The sequence below is a fragment of the Saccostrea cucullata genome, unplaced genomic scaffold, assembly GCF_032062105.1.
Source record: "Saccostrea cucullata isolate Sc308-1 unplaced genomic scaffold, CSIRO_AGI_Scuc_v1 ctg3112, whole genome shotgun sequence".
Taxonomy (NCBI): domain Eukaryota; kingdom Metazoa; phylum Mollusca; class Bivalvia; order Ostreida; family Ostreidae; genus Saccostrea; species Saccostrea cuccullata.
The window spans coordinates 2,655-20,206 of NW_026934366.1; the positions used below are offsets into that span (position 1 = coordinate 2,655).

Genomic DNA, 17,552 nt, shown 5'->3' on the forward strand with positions numbered 1-17,552 from the left:
TTGTTTTAAGATACCGAGTATTCAATCATTGATTATATGTAAATATATACATTTGTGGTATCTCTCCATTATATAAACATACAGAGAGAAAATATCTTCAATTCTGTATGAAGTTTGTCAGAGGTCAGAGGTCAATACGTGACCTAATCACACGGCGCAATAATATCTACCGGTACATAAATTATAAAATGACCTGCTCTACTTGCTTTTCGTGTATAAAAATGAATAAAATAAGCAAGTAAAATGATAATTATTTTATTTTAAATGTATACAAGTATTTCATTTCATACAGTTTTTGGGCTATCGATTCAACCTGTGTACATAGAGAAAATTAGGAGCCTAGCGTTTGTTTACATTTTTCTTCACTTTTGTCAGCTGCACAGTCTCTAACGTTCATCCTTATTTTTTGGATAGACCTTTGGTTAAATTTTCATGATAAACTTTTATTTTATCTTTAAATTTTACTCACGATAAATGTGTAAATCTGTTGGAAAATTTCTTAAATAAAGTACAATTATATGATGCGCTACAAATTGATGCATGCTATCAATCTATGTTTTCTCCAAGGTAAAATACTCTTCCGTTTCGATGTTTTTCACAGAATCACTGCTGAATCTTTTTATATCTGTATAATTGTCATCATTAGAAAATTTATACTCCTGATAATTTTCACGTGTTTTCTGTTCCTTTTCAAAGAGAGGATTATAGGACCTCTCTCCTTCACTTGACCTCTGATGTTCATCTTGTTCTTTGGTATGCTATAGGAAGAATTAAAAACGATTCAAAATTTTACTTTATCTTCATCATGTTCATACAGAAACATTTGAGTGTTAATTATTATTCGATTTTATTAAACTCTGTATTACCATATTACCTCCAAATATCATTTAGGTGTGCTAAATAAAATTAATTTCGTTGCATTCTAGTCTTATCACGTGATCATTTGCTATATACGAGGGTTTATCAAAAAGTTCGTGGACTAGCGTCATAAAATTAAAATCTCTTTAGGCAAATCAATGAATTTCAAAATATCAAGTTAGCATCATCTTTTCTATCTAAAGAATAAACGATAAATCATGAATTTTATTTTTTAATAAATTAGTAATGTTTTTGTAAGCAGTGGTATGTCCAGGCGGCGCAAACTCGAACACGACGTTTTTGCGACCTATGTGTAACTGAGAAAAACTCTTTTGATATGATCATTTGACATCCTAAAATCCCGTTAATTCAGGTATGTGTCGGTACACAATTGTTCCATAAAATCTTAAATTTTCACTTCATTTTGGAAGTTCTATGAAATTTTATCGTAAATTTTTAATGGAATGTTTCAACAAATGAGGCCTTGAAAATGACCTCGAAAGGGGAGAGGGGTTTCCGTTTCCAACATTCTATAAAGTTTTACCCGTTAAAAAACTGGTATAGACCTAAAATATGTTGAAACTGGCTACAGAGAAATAATATGCATCCAGAGTATTTGTCTTTTAATGTCAAAATAGACTCGGAGAGAAAAGGGATACACATTTAATGTCGATTTGCAGTTAAGGTGTGAAAAATCAATCACGTCAAAAAATGACGTTGATCATGTGTTGTAGATATTGAACTCCCAAAAGCAAAATATGCCGGCACAATCAAGCGCGTATCTCTCCCAATGTATTAATCCATCTGGAATATTATATTCACTGAAGACCACTGTTCATGTCATTGTAAAGTCGTATAAACAAGGCGGGTTTAAGTCCTTACTCAGCTCCAGGGAATCTCATCTAAAAAGTGTAAGAGGTAGAAGATGCGGACATTGAAAAAACAATGACGTTATCGGACTTCATGAAAATAAACGACGACAGCGCTGGACGATCATTTAATGTTTTAATTTTACGATTTGGCAAATAATTAACGCATTAAACTAAATTTGCTACAATTCTTTATTTTTTGTTGTTTTATGTTCCATATAAATTTTGAAAGCACAGACTACATAGTACTAATTTTATAGCCTCAGTCCACGAACTTTTTGATAACCCCTCGTATATCCTCGCTCATTCATGTTCGATTATCGAGTCTCGCTATAACCTACGGGTATACACGCATATTTGAAAAGGTAATGAACATCAGGTATTTGGTTTATGTACGTTTATGTTTTCTGAATGTATGAAACAATTTATAATCTAATGAATCGTAACTATAATTATATTATGTAATGCAAAATAAAAAGATTCTAGCGAGTACCATTCCTAACATACACGTTTTTATCTTATTATTTCATGCTTAGAATATAATTCATTTATATTCGGACGAACAAAGTGAGGGAGAATATAAATAGCACTCGGCTCACCTGTTGAGGTTCTGCAAATTCATAATCGTTTATTAAATTGTATATGTCTCTCTCTTCACACGGTATTATTTCCTCTGCTCTTGGCACGGAATCAACTTTATATAAAGCATTTGTAACATCGTTGATCTTTCCTCCTCTGTAAAATAGTGTTTATTGTTTGAATAAAGCATTTATGACAGCAGTATGGTATGAAACGTCTTTATAGTAAATAATGGATAACCGAAACAGAAAAACAAGCTTAGTCAAAATGGATAAATAAAGTTCATAAATCTTCAAACAGTTCAAATAATCAATTTCTAAATTTCTTGTCACCATTTCTGAAAGTGAAAAAAATCTTAACGTCTTTTTATTTTAGAACAAATCAAATATAAAGTTTAGAACAACAAATCAGCATTCCTGATTGATACGAAAGACTTAAATCTTCAATAGTATATGACATGTGATAGGAAATGAATTAATATTTGCATTTACCGCCATGTACTTTTTGTGGAGAGAAATACGTTGTAAGCCAAACACCGTTTAGTTAAATCGTATGTTCAAAAGACATTGAAATCAACAAAAATCGTGAACTTTAATTAATATCATTAACTGTTAAGTATAAACTAAGTATGAACTAAGCATTGCACTCGACCCATCATGTTACATGCAAAGTTGTGTCTGTGATTCTTTGTATCTTATGGATCATTTCAAAGGTTTAAAGTAAGTAAATTGCAATGGAATAATGTTCTGCTTATTTAGTAACTGTGCTAATTATTTACGTAGAAATTCTTCGGATAAAACATGTTTACAAACTTTTGAAAAAAATAAGTATGAAAACGATGGCATATGATCAGTCTGCAGATAAGATGTTTAATGAAATTAATGTACGCCGGCTAACAAGTTATACGATATCTATATCGTATATAGTGCAATATTTTCATCCTTTCTATAATGCTTTTATCATAGAGAACCAGTATTTAAAATATTCTACAGTTCAAATATATATTGAAGGGTGAAGCTTTAGTTTGCTGATAACATGATTGAGAAGGTATTTATTAAATATATCTCATTTATACTTCTGGAATAATTGACATGTAATACCTGTGTTTTGTATACATAAAATGCGAAATATTCTTATTGTGTTATAAAGATTAAGAAAAAAAAAGATTTTTGGAACATTTGCTCTCCATATGCGTTATGCAATAATAGCTGTTTAAGAAGCAAATGCCATATACATGTAATATTATTGATTAATCTCTTTCATTTACAAATACCAAATAGTTTCTCCACAGTCCTTCTAAACCGCCGTCCTTTTTAAAACAGGTATTCAATGGAACATTTACGTACTGTACCTTTCAATATATTTCCAAAGTCCCTTCTTCCTCATTATCATCACTACTATGACTGTTAGTGATATACCGATGACAATACCACCCAATATAGATAGTGTTATATGTTGGCCCTCTGATTTCTTTGATGCTAAATAAAAGGTATTATATACATCATGATGTAAAACGTAAAGGCCGGTATACACGGTAAGATTTGTATTATAAGATTTGTATCATAATACAAATCTTACTGTGTATACACTCTTAATACAATGTATCATAAGATTTTTCGAATCTTATAAAACTGTATTAAGAATAGAGCAATGCTCTATTTCCTAATACAAGTCTTAACTCACCTTTCACTTTCAACCAATCAAATGTACTCACATTCGGGGTCATCCTATTTATGTCATTACTAAATAAAGCACATGGTAAATAATAATGGCCGACTTTTTGAGTAAAGATATCGAAAAACTCGTGGTTTTATGGGAAGGGGAGGGGGACTTGTGGAATATATCAAGCTGTAGCTACCACAAAAAAGATGCTAGAAGCAGAGCTTATTATTATCATTTTTATTATTTTGACACAGAGAGAAATATGGCAGGAGAAAACACGTGGGAAAAATAGTTTATTTACAATCTTATAAGATATGTATTAGCGTGTGTACAAGAAAGTATTATAATACAAAAGCATTATAATACTTGTATTATACTACAAATCTCATCGTGTATACCGGCCTTAAGAGTGTTTTCTCTCAGCGTATTGTAATAAATTACATGTAATGTTTTAGTTAACTTTCGGCGAAACTTTGAATCACGTCGAGTCAGTTACTAGTAATTTATAAATTATTTCAATAAGAAGTTCTTTCCCAAGGAGTGCTTTTTGTAGCAAGCTTTTAGGTAAATCTATACGAATTTATTAAAGAAAAGTTTTTTTCTTTATTAAAGAAAAGATTTTTCTTTTTTTTTAAAGAAAAGGATTTTTTCTTTCTTTAAGTATCCTAACGGATAGGTAGCACATAGAACTAAAATATAAGAGAGAAATTGCGATAAGTGGCTCACTGATATTAAAACCATGTACATAAGTGTGTGGAAAACGTCTTTAGAGATTTAAACTTAATATGTAAAGGTCAAAAAGTTTTACAAATTATAAATATTTTACAAATATAGACTAAGCGGCTGTATTGTTTATTTGCAGTCTGGGTTGTAATTCTGCCATTTTAACTCTACAACTTTCAGAACTGTGGCGCAATATACCAGCCAAATCAATATGATTTGATTTGAAAAAAAAAATATTCGTATAATTATTCTACTTCCTACACATATACACGAAAAGCAATTAAAGCAGACGAAATGCGATTTACTTACACTTAATGTTAATGTTATGAAAATATCAAGTTTCTTTACCCTGCAAGCTTCTTTATAGGTTTTCTAAAGTTTAGCGTTAAAAATTAAGACGTAATATTTGAATAAGTTTATTTTAACAATACTAATTTAATGAGATTTTAGCAAGTAGAAATAAGAGAGAATTGGCTTTAAATTGGAGATAAAATTCACTTTTGAAAGTGCGTGAAAATGCGTTATTGCGAGAAACAGTTAATGCGTGAATTTGCGTTAGAAATTATATATGCTTTAAAATGCGCAACGGCGGGGAAGGGGATAAATGAGTTTATTATATAGCTAATAATAGTCTCTAATAAAATATTACGAAATTCTAGAGAATTTTAGCGTTCAATATCTTGACGTTTTATTGAACGCTGAGTTTGTATTACGTATATGAGTATGACCGAAATACATGTATTCCGAATTCGATTGTTCAATATCAAATGCCCCGTTGTAAACAAAAAGAGTCGTCTGTTCAAATTCTCAGAGGTAGATTAAAAAAAGTAGTGGCATCTAGGTAAGATGTGTTTATTTTTCACACAAAAATGAAATTATTTGTTAAACATTTTGTATCTATAAGACCCATTAGAACCTAAATAAGCAAATCATATCGCTCGGTAGGGTCATCAGAATGATGTGATATTGGACGCTTACAGGAAAGACGTTAATTTGAATACCGATACTAAAAATATTAATGTGAGTTTTTTTTAGTTGGAATAATTTTTTTTATAAATTATGAGGAAATGTTTAAGCTATATAATAAAGTAGTTATTGAACTTATATTGGTGAATATTGGCACAAGTTGGCTGATCGTAAAGTTCGCAAGCTCGTGCAATTTAACAGCAAACTTGTGCCAATATTCACCAAGTTCAATAATCCTATATCATTATTATATGATTAAATAATTCCTATCTTTCTGATTGGCTGGGATTCGGCTATGTAGAAAAAATACTACGTTATATTTACCTGCACGTAACGTTCCAGGTGAATAAGGGATTTTTTTTCTCTACATTTATCAAAAAAAAAAAAAATAGATCGGGAAATTCCAAATTAACACAAATTCTTTTAGAAAGCTATTTAAACGACTATGACTTTTTTTCATGTGAACGAAACATAAGCGAATATATATTTTCTGTGGTTAGAGGGGATGCAGGGACCCCTCCAACATTTTAACTTAACAAAAATTTTCCCTCTTTTCGGCTGTCAGTTTCCCTGATAATACTCCGTCCTTTCAAATCTATCCTATAAAAAGACTGACATTATATCTTTTTTCATGGCAACTAAAATAAAAAAACAGTTCAAATTGATACAATTGGTAAGGTTTATTTACATTTTAAATCTGCTTCTCTCTTGTATTTGGCAAGGACTTAATTAAATGCAAACAAGTAATGAGCTGTGTCATTTTATCAGTGAATCATATGATAAAACAATTATTGCTGTTTTTATGGTCAATACAATGATTTAGCCATCTTTGAAGTACAATATTTACCTCACTCTTCGGGCTCGGTGAATATTGTACTCCTCAGATGACTAAATCATTGTATTGACCTAAAAAAAAAAAAAAAAACAAACAAAAATTGTATAATGTAATAATTTTTTACCTGTGACAGAAGTTTGATTATTCTCAACAAATTCTCTAATTTCACAGGAACCATACGGTGAGGTGTTCGGTTTCCCTTTATAAAGGCATCGAAGCTTGTATTCTGAAGAGCAGTGGCTGTCTCTTAAGCATAGTGATCCGATGCTTGAGTTTTCTTGATGAAAATAATAGACAAAATTAAAATAACTCAAAGAATATCATGTGAGTATTTGATTAAATGAACGCATATTATCCAAAAATGTATGATTTTCAATATTTTCGAAATATGTTGATATCGAAATTTAGTAATTTATTTTATTTATTTTGCCTTATTTTTACCTTTTACGTATGATTTGTAACACACCAACTTGAAATCGTACATGCATTTATTAGGAGCATCCTTGCATGGTTTCTGATGGTATGTTATTGGTATTCTATCAACCATTAACTGTAATTCAACATTTTGTAGAATACAGTAATGAGAGTAGCGCCTAGTATAATCCAATTTAAAGTAACACGGATCAGAGCATGGTTCCTTTTTTCGCCTTAATTCTTGATCTGTGAAAGATATTCTGGTACTTTTGACAAAAGAATTTAAAGCTAAAACAGGGGCATGGACACAGTTTATCTAAAATTTCAAAATTTATTTTTCCATCTTTCTAATGATCATTAAAAATTTGAACTCCAGTTGTCCAGATACAAGACAGATTTAGAGCCCCAAACTTTTGTCATGTGAACAAGGCTAGTGTCATGTTTTTATTTACACAGGTTTATATACTAATATATGTTCGTTCAAAGAAGTTAATTTTAAATAAAAGTTAATTTTAACTAGAGCAAAGCTCGTTGCAAAGCAACGAGTAGGCCTTCCGTCCTGTTTGACCGGAAGTAGCTTTCATTTTTAACAAAAATGAGAAATAACGCCCCAAAATGCTTTGAATCCTCTAAAGCTATACTTTTCAAAATTACTAAGTCCCCACTTTTATTATTTTAAGTATTTAAAAACCTTAACATTGATTAACTAGTTCACAATTTTGACTTAATTTTTCGATGATTGCCTGTTACGGCCAAGAAAAATTGAAATCGAATGTGTAATTACTCATCCATGACCCTTTTTGTGAAAAAGCATGAAGTGCGAGTTTCATATGTTTTCGGGTGTATCTTCCATTTATTTAAATTGCCATGTGTTCTCCATCTTTAGTTGTTTAGGAAAATCAGTACAAACAATTTTGGTAAGCTTCAATGTCATTCACATCTCAACCCTATAGAACATGAACGGGACAAGATGGACCAGAGATTGAGCGCTTTTCCAGCAGCAGAATCTGGCGGAAATATAGAGGACAACCTAGTCCATACATGGAATATCCTTCCATAAAGATTTTTCTTTAATTGTGTGAACTCTTTGAGAAGCAATTGTCTTGATCTTAATTCGTTTGCACGGAGGATAGAACCAGTATTGAACACTTAACGTTGCGAATTTTTAATTCTAGGGTACCTTCACTCTTCTACATTTTGTGTTAAAGTCCTTTAATATAATTACATTAAGTGAAAAAAAAATATTTTGCTTCTTTTTATCCTGTATACTTTTCAATTTATATTGTCTGAATTATTTAATATAAAAGCAGTGTAAAACAAAAATTTACGTGGGGACTTAAAAATTTTGATTAGTATATGTTAATTAATGCAAAAAAAGCCATTTTTTGCTACTTCCGGTTTGACCGGAAGTGACGACGACGCACGGAAAATTATTTTTAAGTTTCCTGAGACATATGTTATCCGAAAACTTGTCAAAAACGGCAAAAATACGCGTTTTCCGACTACTTCCGGTTTCGCCGGAAGTGACGACGCTGGACGTATTTTGACGACTTCACAAGTAACAACTTTTCAAAAAGCTTGCCTGACTTAATCAATCAATATCTGTAAGAGAAGTGATAAACCTTTTGATCAATACTTTTTTTGTGTTTGAAATATGTCTTTTTATTTGAGAACCTTGTAAAAATATTTAATTATTTAACTTGTAGAAGAGCGATGCCTTTGCTGCATTCTGAAGAGTTGTTAACAGAATGGCTAATGTATGTGGGTTTTCTGCCAATCGCAACTCCTCGGTCCCACTCCTCGGGCCTTATCTAGGGAAGAAGACCACAAATGTATTGTTAATTTATACGCCATGACACCCCCCCCCCCTTTTCACAAACTTTGAAATAAAAGCATGGATGATGATGTATATAGACCTATTATCTGTGGAATATAGAGTTAACTTTATTCAATGTAATGATATTATTTAAAATATACTATAGAAGGGACTTCTAACTCCTTTTTTACTATGAACAGGAAATGCAGAAATTTTTAACATCCGATGATGTCGATACATTCGAGTTTGTTTTTCGACCTCTGACGAAAAGACCCGAGATGATGCGATTGACTTTTCTGCAAGTAGATTGATCTACCCCTGGATCTAAATTTAAAGCTACACCTATTCTGAAATCTGTTGTCAAATCATTCATTGTGAACATTTTAGAGAATGGATATAACTAAATACATATGTTGTAGGAAAGTATTTTCTCCAATGAAGTAAACAGTAGTGGTTTGTGTTCATTGATCTTTTTTTTCTGAAAGGTGGGTACTATAATTTTTTGAGAACGAAATAGGTAAAACCAACATTTAGGCTTTTGTGGAAAAGAAATCCAAGATTTCGCTCAGGTAATATCTTTCGTCAAATCGTCTGGAATCTGGTTGATCGTTTGTGGTGATTGGACTAGTCCATTAAAATTTGGAATAAACCAACAGAGGGGAAACAAATTAGAGAAATCATTTCTTTTGTTTTGCATGTCCATATTCTGATACATACGATTCATATGTTGTTTTAAGGAATAAAATTTGTAGACAGAATTTCTGAATCATAAGAAGATGGAAGTTACAATAACAAACTTTATTTAATTCCATGGAAGTTAGCACCCCCATTCATACAATAGAACAATCCAAGAAAATGCGCGAAGATCACTTACTCGTGACATTTGGCGCGAAAAGAGCGATTCATTTCTTTCGTAGAATATAAATGGATTAATCCAGTATAGAAATGCAGAAAAAAAGATACACGGACACGTTGAAACGGTAAATCACATGGAATAATCTGTTTCATGCAAACAGAGTAAACAAAGTAAATACTGCATTATTTTGCATCAGTAAAATCATTGTTTCCCTGAAAAATGTTTCTTTTAAAATGCAGGTAAAAGATTTCCAATGTAAATCAGCTTGCACAAAATCTAGCTCTCTGGGTATGATCTATTAGTTTCGGATCAAGCAATTATCAATCCTTATTCAGCCTTACGCCGTGACGTCAGGCAATTAGATTTAGCTTGACATTTTCAACAACTTTGCTTCTTTGATGTAAAACAAATTCTCAATACTTTTTGAGATATCTGGAAAAAAAATTTGGCCCCTCTAGATCCCTTAATTTAGGGGGTCAGCCCTTTTTCCAACATATCATTTGAAAGATCTACTAATTCTGCACAAATTATGTTCTATATATTTTAACAAAATATTTTTAGTTTAGAAAATAAAAAGCAAAATATGAGTAATTTTTGGTTCTTTTAAGCGTTCTAATTGTTGACCCCTATATAGCGCCATTTTGAAAAGATAAATCGAGAAACAAAAACCGATGTGCACAACTTCAATCCTTCTATTATCTAAAATCAGTAGAATTTCTGCTCCAGCTTTAGCCGTCTCTGAGCCTTTGTCCGGAAACGAAAGCCTATAAATTTTCGTTTAAAGGGAAATAACTCAAAACCGGAAGTGACTTTTTGAAATTTTAATCAGCATTCTGATAGAGTTTATAAACGTCTATAATCTCCGAAAATTTGAGCGAAATCCGTTGAGAAATGAGTGAGATATGAGGCCTCAAAGTTGCGGTCTAGGAAGCAGAAGAAAAAAAGAATAATAATCTTTACCAACAGAATCAGTAGAAGGTCTTCCGTTGGAAACGGAAGATCTTAAATACAATTCGACAGTTACTATTGATTTGCTGAACTTCATTTTGTTATAAATATAATATGTTCTATATGTAAACAAAAACAAGGCACGAGCTTTGTTTACATTATGAAGAACTTTAAGTTTTCTGTCTTGTTTGTTAAGCAACAAATGATGTTCACATTTTTGCTAATCAATTGATGACGCCTTAGGTAGGCTTTGTTAGCATGAAAATTGTTTTTTAAAACTCAGTTGAAACTGTGTCCAGGCCCATTTAAGATAGGACTTTTCAGTAAACTAAACATCGTCCGATTTATTTATCCACATTTAAATAACAGATAGAATCAATTTTAATTAATAAAGAAAACAGGATGTTCAAGTTAAAATTCTGTAGAAATTACAATTGGAATGTTAAAAGTATATGTAGCCTATATCTACACCCAATTTCGTATTTTTTCAGCTAGTTTACGACATAGAAAGCTTTAGACAGGTCGGAGAGAATACTCGAAATCGGGTATTATCCGTGAAATCGCGTATAATACTCGATATTAGGGTATCGTCGAATCCGCGAAATCGGGTATTCCGTGCAACTTTCTATGAAAACTAAAGAATAAAGCAACGGCGCATTATGCCAGTAACTGTTACTTGTACATCAGTATCTTGTGGATTTATTTTTATTAAACCTAATTCATAGGGTTGTCAAATAAGTTTAAAATCACACGACAAACACTGCTGGGGTAACAAAGAGGACACAATGGCGTTATTATTTTCAATATAATTTCTAAAAACAAATAACTACACTTCGTTTGTCTTTATTTCCCATTAAAGTATTCTATATATTTAATTTTCTAATTTGTGCACTATTCACAAAACGTGAAATTTTAAAGAAATTAAACGACTAACGCCGTGTTATGTATTTTTACTGAAAAACGTATGGCGTCCCTTTCTCGTGAAATATAAATTACTCCTAACAGTTAGAGAGTACAGTATAAGAGAGTCATAATTGTATGTCTCTGCCATAATAGAATACCAACATTATTATAAAGAAGAAAATAGAATAAGATTAAATAAATACCCACGGGAAAACAGTTTGAAAATAGCTAATTGAAGGTGAGTATCTTTTTTTTATGTCAATTTAGCATGAAATTTTTATTCAAAGACACCGTAAATTTTTGGTTGCATTTTAATCGATACATGATATGCTATTTTACCTTGATTTTATGCATTTGTGTGAAAATTGAGAGCGAGAGGTCATATGAACAGGGTCTTGGTTTTTTTTTTTCTTTTTTTTTGGGGGGGGGGGTTATAAATAAAAGTCAAATGTGTACATCTTTTCATGAGCTTATAATACATTGAATTTCTAAATATAACCGACCGTGACATTCAAAGAGAAGTCTCTTGGACACATGTAGAACTCAGTTGTTTTGTCAGAGGTGGTCAAGAAGCCTTTAGTCCCCCCCCCCCTTTGAAGTCGCCAAGAAATGGTAAAATATTGATGACTTAGCGAAATTAAACGATCAACAGTTATGTTCTCTGATAAGCTGTATTCCTGAAACTATCACTGTCTCTGCTAAAATGTTGAAGACATATTCTGGAAATATGTTTGAATGATAAATAAAAAAGAAAAGATTTTCAAAAAAAGAGAAAGAGGTTTCTTTTAGCCGAAATTTTAGACATTTTTATCATTACACTATTTATACATTCATAAATAAATTTGATTTTATGCACAAGATGAATGTGAAAGTAATTAATGACGCATAATTAGATACGATAGACAATCCCTTGTTTATACATGGCATCATATCTGGTGTGTGAAATGTGTTTCCGTATAATTTGATTTATTTACAAATTGTTCATGTTTGTCGTGTTGATGTGGAATTATTATAAATTCCCGAATTCGGATATTTTACAATTCTGTTGTGTTTGGAATGAACATTAGGAAGATGCATATACTTTCAACATAAGGAAAAATATAAAGCAAATCGAACGCCTTTTTGTGTGCAGGTCATGAAATGTACTGAGCTCTACGAGTATTTGTTGTCCCGAGCGCGTTAATCTTGACGCCCAAATTCTTACTTGGCTAGTGATACCTTTAGAAAACGTGTATCTAGATGAAAGTTAACTCGGCAACATGCGCCATCCCATTGTTTAAGTTTTATTAGGTGATTACACCTCCTATACCCAATTTCGCGGATTCAATACCCTAATATCGAGTATTATACGCAATTTCACGGATAATACCCGATTTCGAGTACTCTCTCCGACCTGTGAGAGCGTATAAAATGAATTATTTTATATTCATCAAAAGTGACAGCAGCATTGTAAATTTTATCAACGTAATAACCTTATCAATTAACTCACGTAAAGTATTGTTGTAAACTGGTTTACAATCACTGCGTCTGAGAGCAAAGGTCATTCCATCCATTAAACATATCTTCCTAAATAACATGAACACTTATAATTTTAAGAATGGTGATACTGATTGTAATTTCTAATACTGGTAATGAGGCACTGTTTTATACATTTTCTTTAAAAGTACAAAATTGTAAATGAGTTGTAAGTTACTGATATTCCAAGAAGTGTCCATTAGCAATTATTTTAACTTGGTTAATATTTTTTTTTTTTAAGTTTGATAACTTGGTATCTAATACTTAAAATTTTTGCATGACGTTTTCTGGGAAATTTCAAAATTAAAGAGTGTAACAAAGTAAATGACTAAATACCAATTATGAAAAAACATAAATATATTATACTTTTACTTAAAATTTACATTATATGGTTCTATGTACAAAGAAGTATATCGCAATTTCCCAGTATTGTGCATAAATAGGTTTAACTGTAATAAAATAACTGGGCGCATTGGCTCAGGAAACCAACTTTTTGAAATAAAAAAAATCGGAACTACTTCTGCATATGTCACTTAAAAGATTAATCCGTAAACTAACTGCAGAACTGTAGATACGAGGGGTTATCAAAAAGTTCGTGGACTGAGGCTATAAAATTAATACTATGGTGTATGAACTTAAAAAATTTATTAGGAACATAAAGCAACAAAATATAAAGAAATGTTGAAAATTTTAGCTTGATGCGTTCATTATTCCCCAAATAAAATAAAGACGACATTATATGATCACCCGGCGCCGTCGCCGTTTAGTTTCATGACGTCCGACAACGTCATCATTTTTCAATGTCCACTTATTCTACCTCGTATACTTATTTTGATGAGATTCTCTAGAGCTAAGTAATGACTTCAACCCGTCTTGTTTTTATGACCTAACAATGTCATGAACAGCAGCTCTCAGTGCATATATTATCACAAATTTACACTGGGAGACATCCTCGCTTGATTGTGTCAGCATATTTTGTTTTTTGGAGTTCAATATAGCTATAAAACACATGATCAACGTCATTATTTGACGTGATAGATTTTTTCAAACTTTGACTACAAATCGACATTAACTTTGCATCCCTTTTCTCTCTGAATCTATTTTGGCAATAAAAAACAAGTAATCTGGATGCAATTTTATTCTCCGTAGCCAGTTAAAAACTTTCCTAGGTGTATACCAGTTTTTCAAGAGGCAAAACTTTATAGAATGTTGGAAAATGAAACCTCTCACCCCTTTTGACGTCATGTTCAAGGCAATATTTACAATAAAATTTACAATAAAATTTCATAGAACTTCCAGAATGAGGTAAAAATTTCATATTTTATGGAGCAAAACTGTTTCAACACATACCTGAATTAACGGAATTTTTGGATGCCAAATGTCCATATAAAAATAGTTTATCTTAGTTACACTTAGGTCGAAAAAACGCCGTTTTCGAGGTTGCGTCGCCTGAACATACCATTGCTTACAAAAACTTCACTAATTTATTCAGAAATAAAATTTATGATTTGTGATTTATTCCATAGATAGAAAAGATGATGATAAATAAATATTTTAAAATTCATTGATGTACCTAAAGCGGTTTTAATTTTATGGCGCTAGTCCACGAACTTTTTGATAGCCCCTCGTATGCTCTGCTTTAGGCTATAAATTCACGAGAAACGATATAACTAGATATCAAATTTAAAGGGAGAGAAATACCTTCATAAAAGCATGGAGTATTTTAGATGTTTATACATGTAATTGTGCTTTATTGTATGTTGGCTATTTGGTATAATAAGGGCTCTGTACCTTTTTATGAATTACTATACAAATTGCCGTTTAGTTTCATGACGTCCGACGTCATCATTTTTCAATGTCCACTTATTCTACCTCGTATACTTATTTTGATGAGATTCTCTAGAGCTAAGTAATGACTTCAACCCGTCTTGTTTTTATGACCTAACAATGTCATGAACAGCAGCTCTCAGTGCATATATTATCACAAATTTACACTGGGAGACATCCTCGCTTGATTGTGTCAGCATATTTTGTTTTTTGGAGTTCAATATAGCTATAAAACACATGATCAACGTCATTATTTGACGTGATAGATTTTTTCAAACTTTGACTACAAATCGACATTAACTTTGCATCCCTTTTCTCTCTGAATCTATTTTGGCAATAAAAAACAAGTAATCTGGATGCAATTTTATTCTCCGTAGCCAGTTAAAAACTTTCCTAGGTGTATACCAGTTTTTCAAGAGGCAAAACTTTATAGAATGTTGGAAAATGAAACCTCTCACCCCTTTTGACGTCATGTTCAAGGCAATATTTACAATAAAATTTCATAGAACTTCCAGAATGAGGTAAAAATTTCATATTTTATGGAGCAAAACTGTTTCAACACATACCTGAATTAACGGAATTTTTGGATGCCAAATGTCCATATAAAAATAGTTTATCTTAGTTACACTTAGGTCGAAAAAACGCCGTTTTCGAGGTTGCGTCGCCTGAACATACCATTGCTTACAAAAACTTCACTAATTTATTCAGAAATAAAATTTATGATTTGTGATTTATTCCATAGATAGAAAAGATGATGATAAATAAATATTTTAAAATTCATTGATGTACCTAAAGCGGTTTTAATTTTATGGCGCTAGTCCACGAACTTTTTGATAGCCCCTCGTATGCTCTGCTTTAGGCTATAAATTCACGAGAAACGATATAACTAGATATCAAATTTAAAGGGAGAGAAATACCTTCATAAAAGCATGGAGTATTTTAGATGTTTATACATGTAATTGTGCTTTATTGTATGTTGGCTATTTGGTATAATAAGGGCTCTGTACCTTTTTATGAATTACTATACAAATTGCCGTTTAGTTTCATGACGTCCGACGTCATCATTTTTCAATGTCCACTTATTCTACCTCGTATACTTATTTTGATGAGATTCTCTAGAGCTAAGTAATGACTTCAACCCGTCTTGTTTTTATGACCTAACAATGTCATGAACAGCAGCTCGCAGTGCATATATTATCACAAATTTACACTGGGAGACATCCTCGCTTGATTGTGTCAGCGTATTTTGTTTTTTGGAGTTCAATATAGCTATAAAACACATGATCAACGTCATTATTTGACGTGATAGATTTTTTCAAACTTTGACTACAAATCGACATTAACTTTGCATCCCTTTTCTCTCTGAATCTATTTTGGCAATAAAAAACAAGTAATCTGGATGCAATTTTATTCTCCGTAGCCAGTTAAAAACTTTCCTAGGTGTATACCAGTTTTTCAAGAGGCAAAACTTTATAGAATGTTGGAAAATGAAACCTCTCACCCCTTTTGACGTCATGTTCAAGGCAATATTTACAATAAAATTTACAATAAAATTTCATAGAACTTCCAGAATGAGGTAAAAAATTCATATTTTATGGAACAATAATGTCTTTACACATACCTGAATTAACGGAATTTTTGGATGTCAAATATCCATATCAAAATAGTTTATCTTAGTTACACTTAGGTCGAAAAAAACGCCGTTTTCGAGGTTGCGCCGGATGGACATACCATTGCTTACAAAAACTGTACTAATTTATCTAAAAATAAAATTCGTGGTTTGTGGTTTATTCTATAGATAGAAAAGATGATGATAAATAAATATTTTAAAATTCATTGATGTACCTAAAGCGGTTTTAATTTTATGGCGCTAGTCCACGAACTTTTTGATAGCCCCTCGTATGCTCTGCTTTAGGCTATAAATTCACGAGAAACGATATAACTAGATATCAAATTTAAAGGGAGAGAAATACCTTCATAAAAGCATGGAGTATTTTAGATGTTTATACATGTAATTGTGCTTTATTGTATGTTGGCTATTTGGTATAATAAGGGCTCTGTACCTTTTTATGAATTACTATACAAGAAATAGATCATCCATCAATGAAAAGATCATCATTCAATGCTAACAAGTCATTTCTTTCTTTTTAGAATTGAAACTTTAACTGATACTAATTATAGGAAAACATTCACTCTTTATTTCATTTCGTCCTAGCGTCATGAAATGAATTTTAAAAACGTTGATACTTCCGATTACTTGAGTTACTAAATTGTGATTATCCCGGTATTTAAATTGTTTACTCGCACTGTAAAGTAAATTCGAGAAAAGAATGTATTACATGTTTTCCAAAGTAATTTATATATATAGACATTCTCCAAAATATAACCAATTTTAGTTTTGTGGTTAATGACTTACCGATCATAATCAGCTATACTTCTCTTGAAAATAAACAGATCTGTAAAAGAGGTTTACAGAATGCTAGCATATACATTTCTGTTGCTCTTAAATAAAAAAAAAAACCAGAATATCATCCTGTCCATTAGAAAAAACCTTTTTATACAAATGACGTAATTTAAAAAAAAAATCTGGGTTTTTTTTTAGATCGACCTTTTAAAAAAAAGATTTAGTTTTGATTCTTCCCCAATTATCAAAATTACCATGTTTATAATTAAAAGATGTTATAAATCTCTTATATGTATTTAGTAAAACCATTTACTTACACAATGATAAGTAGTATTCAAACTTCATTGTCTGCCTGAAAAAAGTAAAAAGAAAAGTAG

The 17,552-nt window shown here is 31.4% G+C and overlaps 1 protein-coding gene across 1 annotated transcript; it reads right to left on the reverse strand.

Annotated features, from left to right (window-relative positions):
* Positions 1-551: 551 nt before the first annotated feature.
* On the reverse strand, positions 552-17,221 carry LOC134240591 (uncharacterized). Its single transcript, XM_062722676.1, has 7 exons — positions 17,188-17,221; positions 12,919-12,995; positions 6,934-7,152; positions 6,617-6,769; positions 3,658-3,784; positions 2,327-2,462; positions 552-758 (listed from the first exon to the last, which is right to left on the reverse strand). The coding sequence occupies exons 2-7, from the start codon at positions 12,980-12,982 to the stop codon at positions 552-554; spliced, it is 906 nt and encodes a 301-aa protein (XP_062578660.1). The 5' UTR covers positions 12,983-12,995; positions 17,188-17,221.
* Between the last annotated feature and the right edge of the window lie 331 nt (positions 17,222-17,552).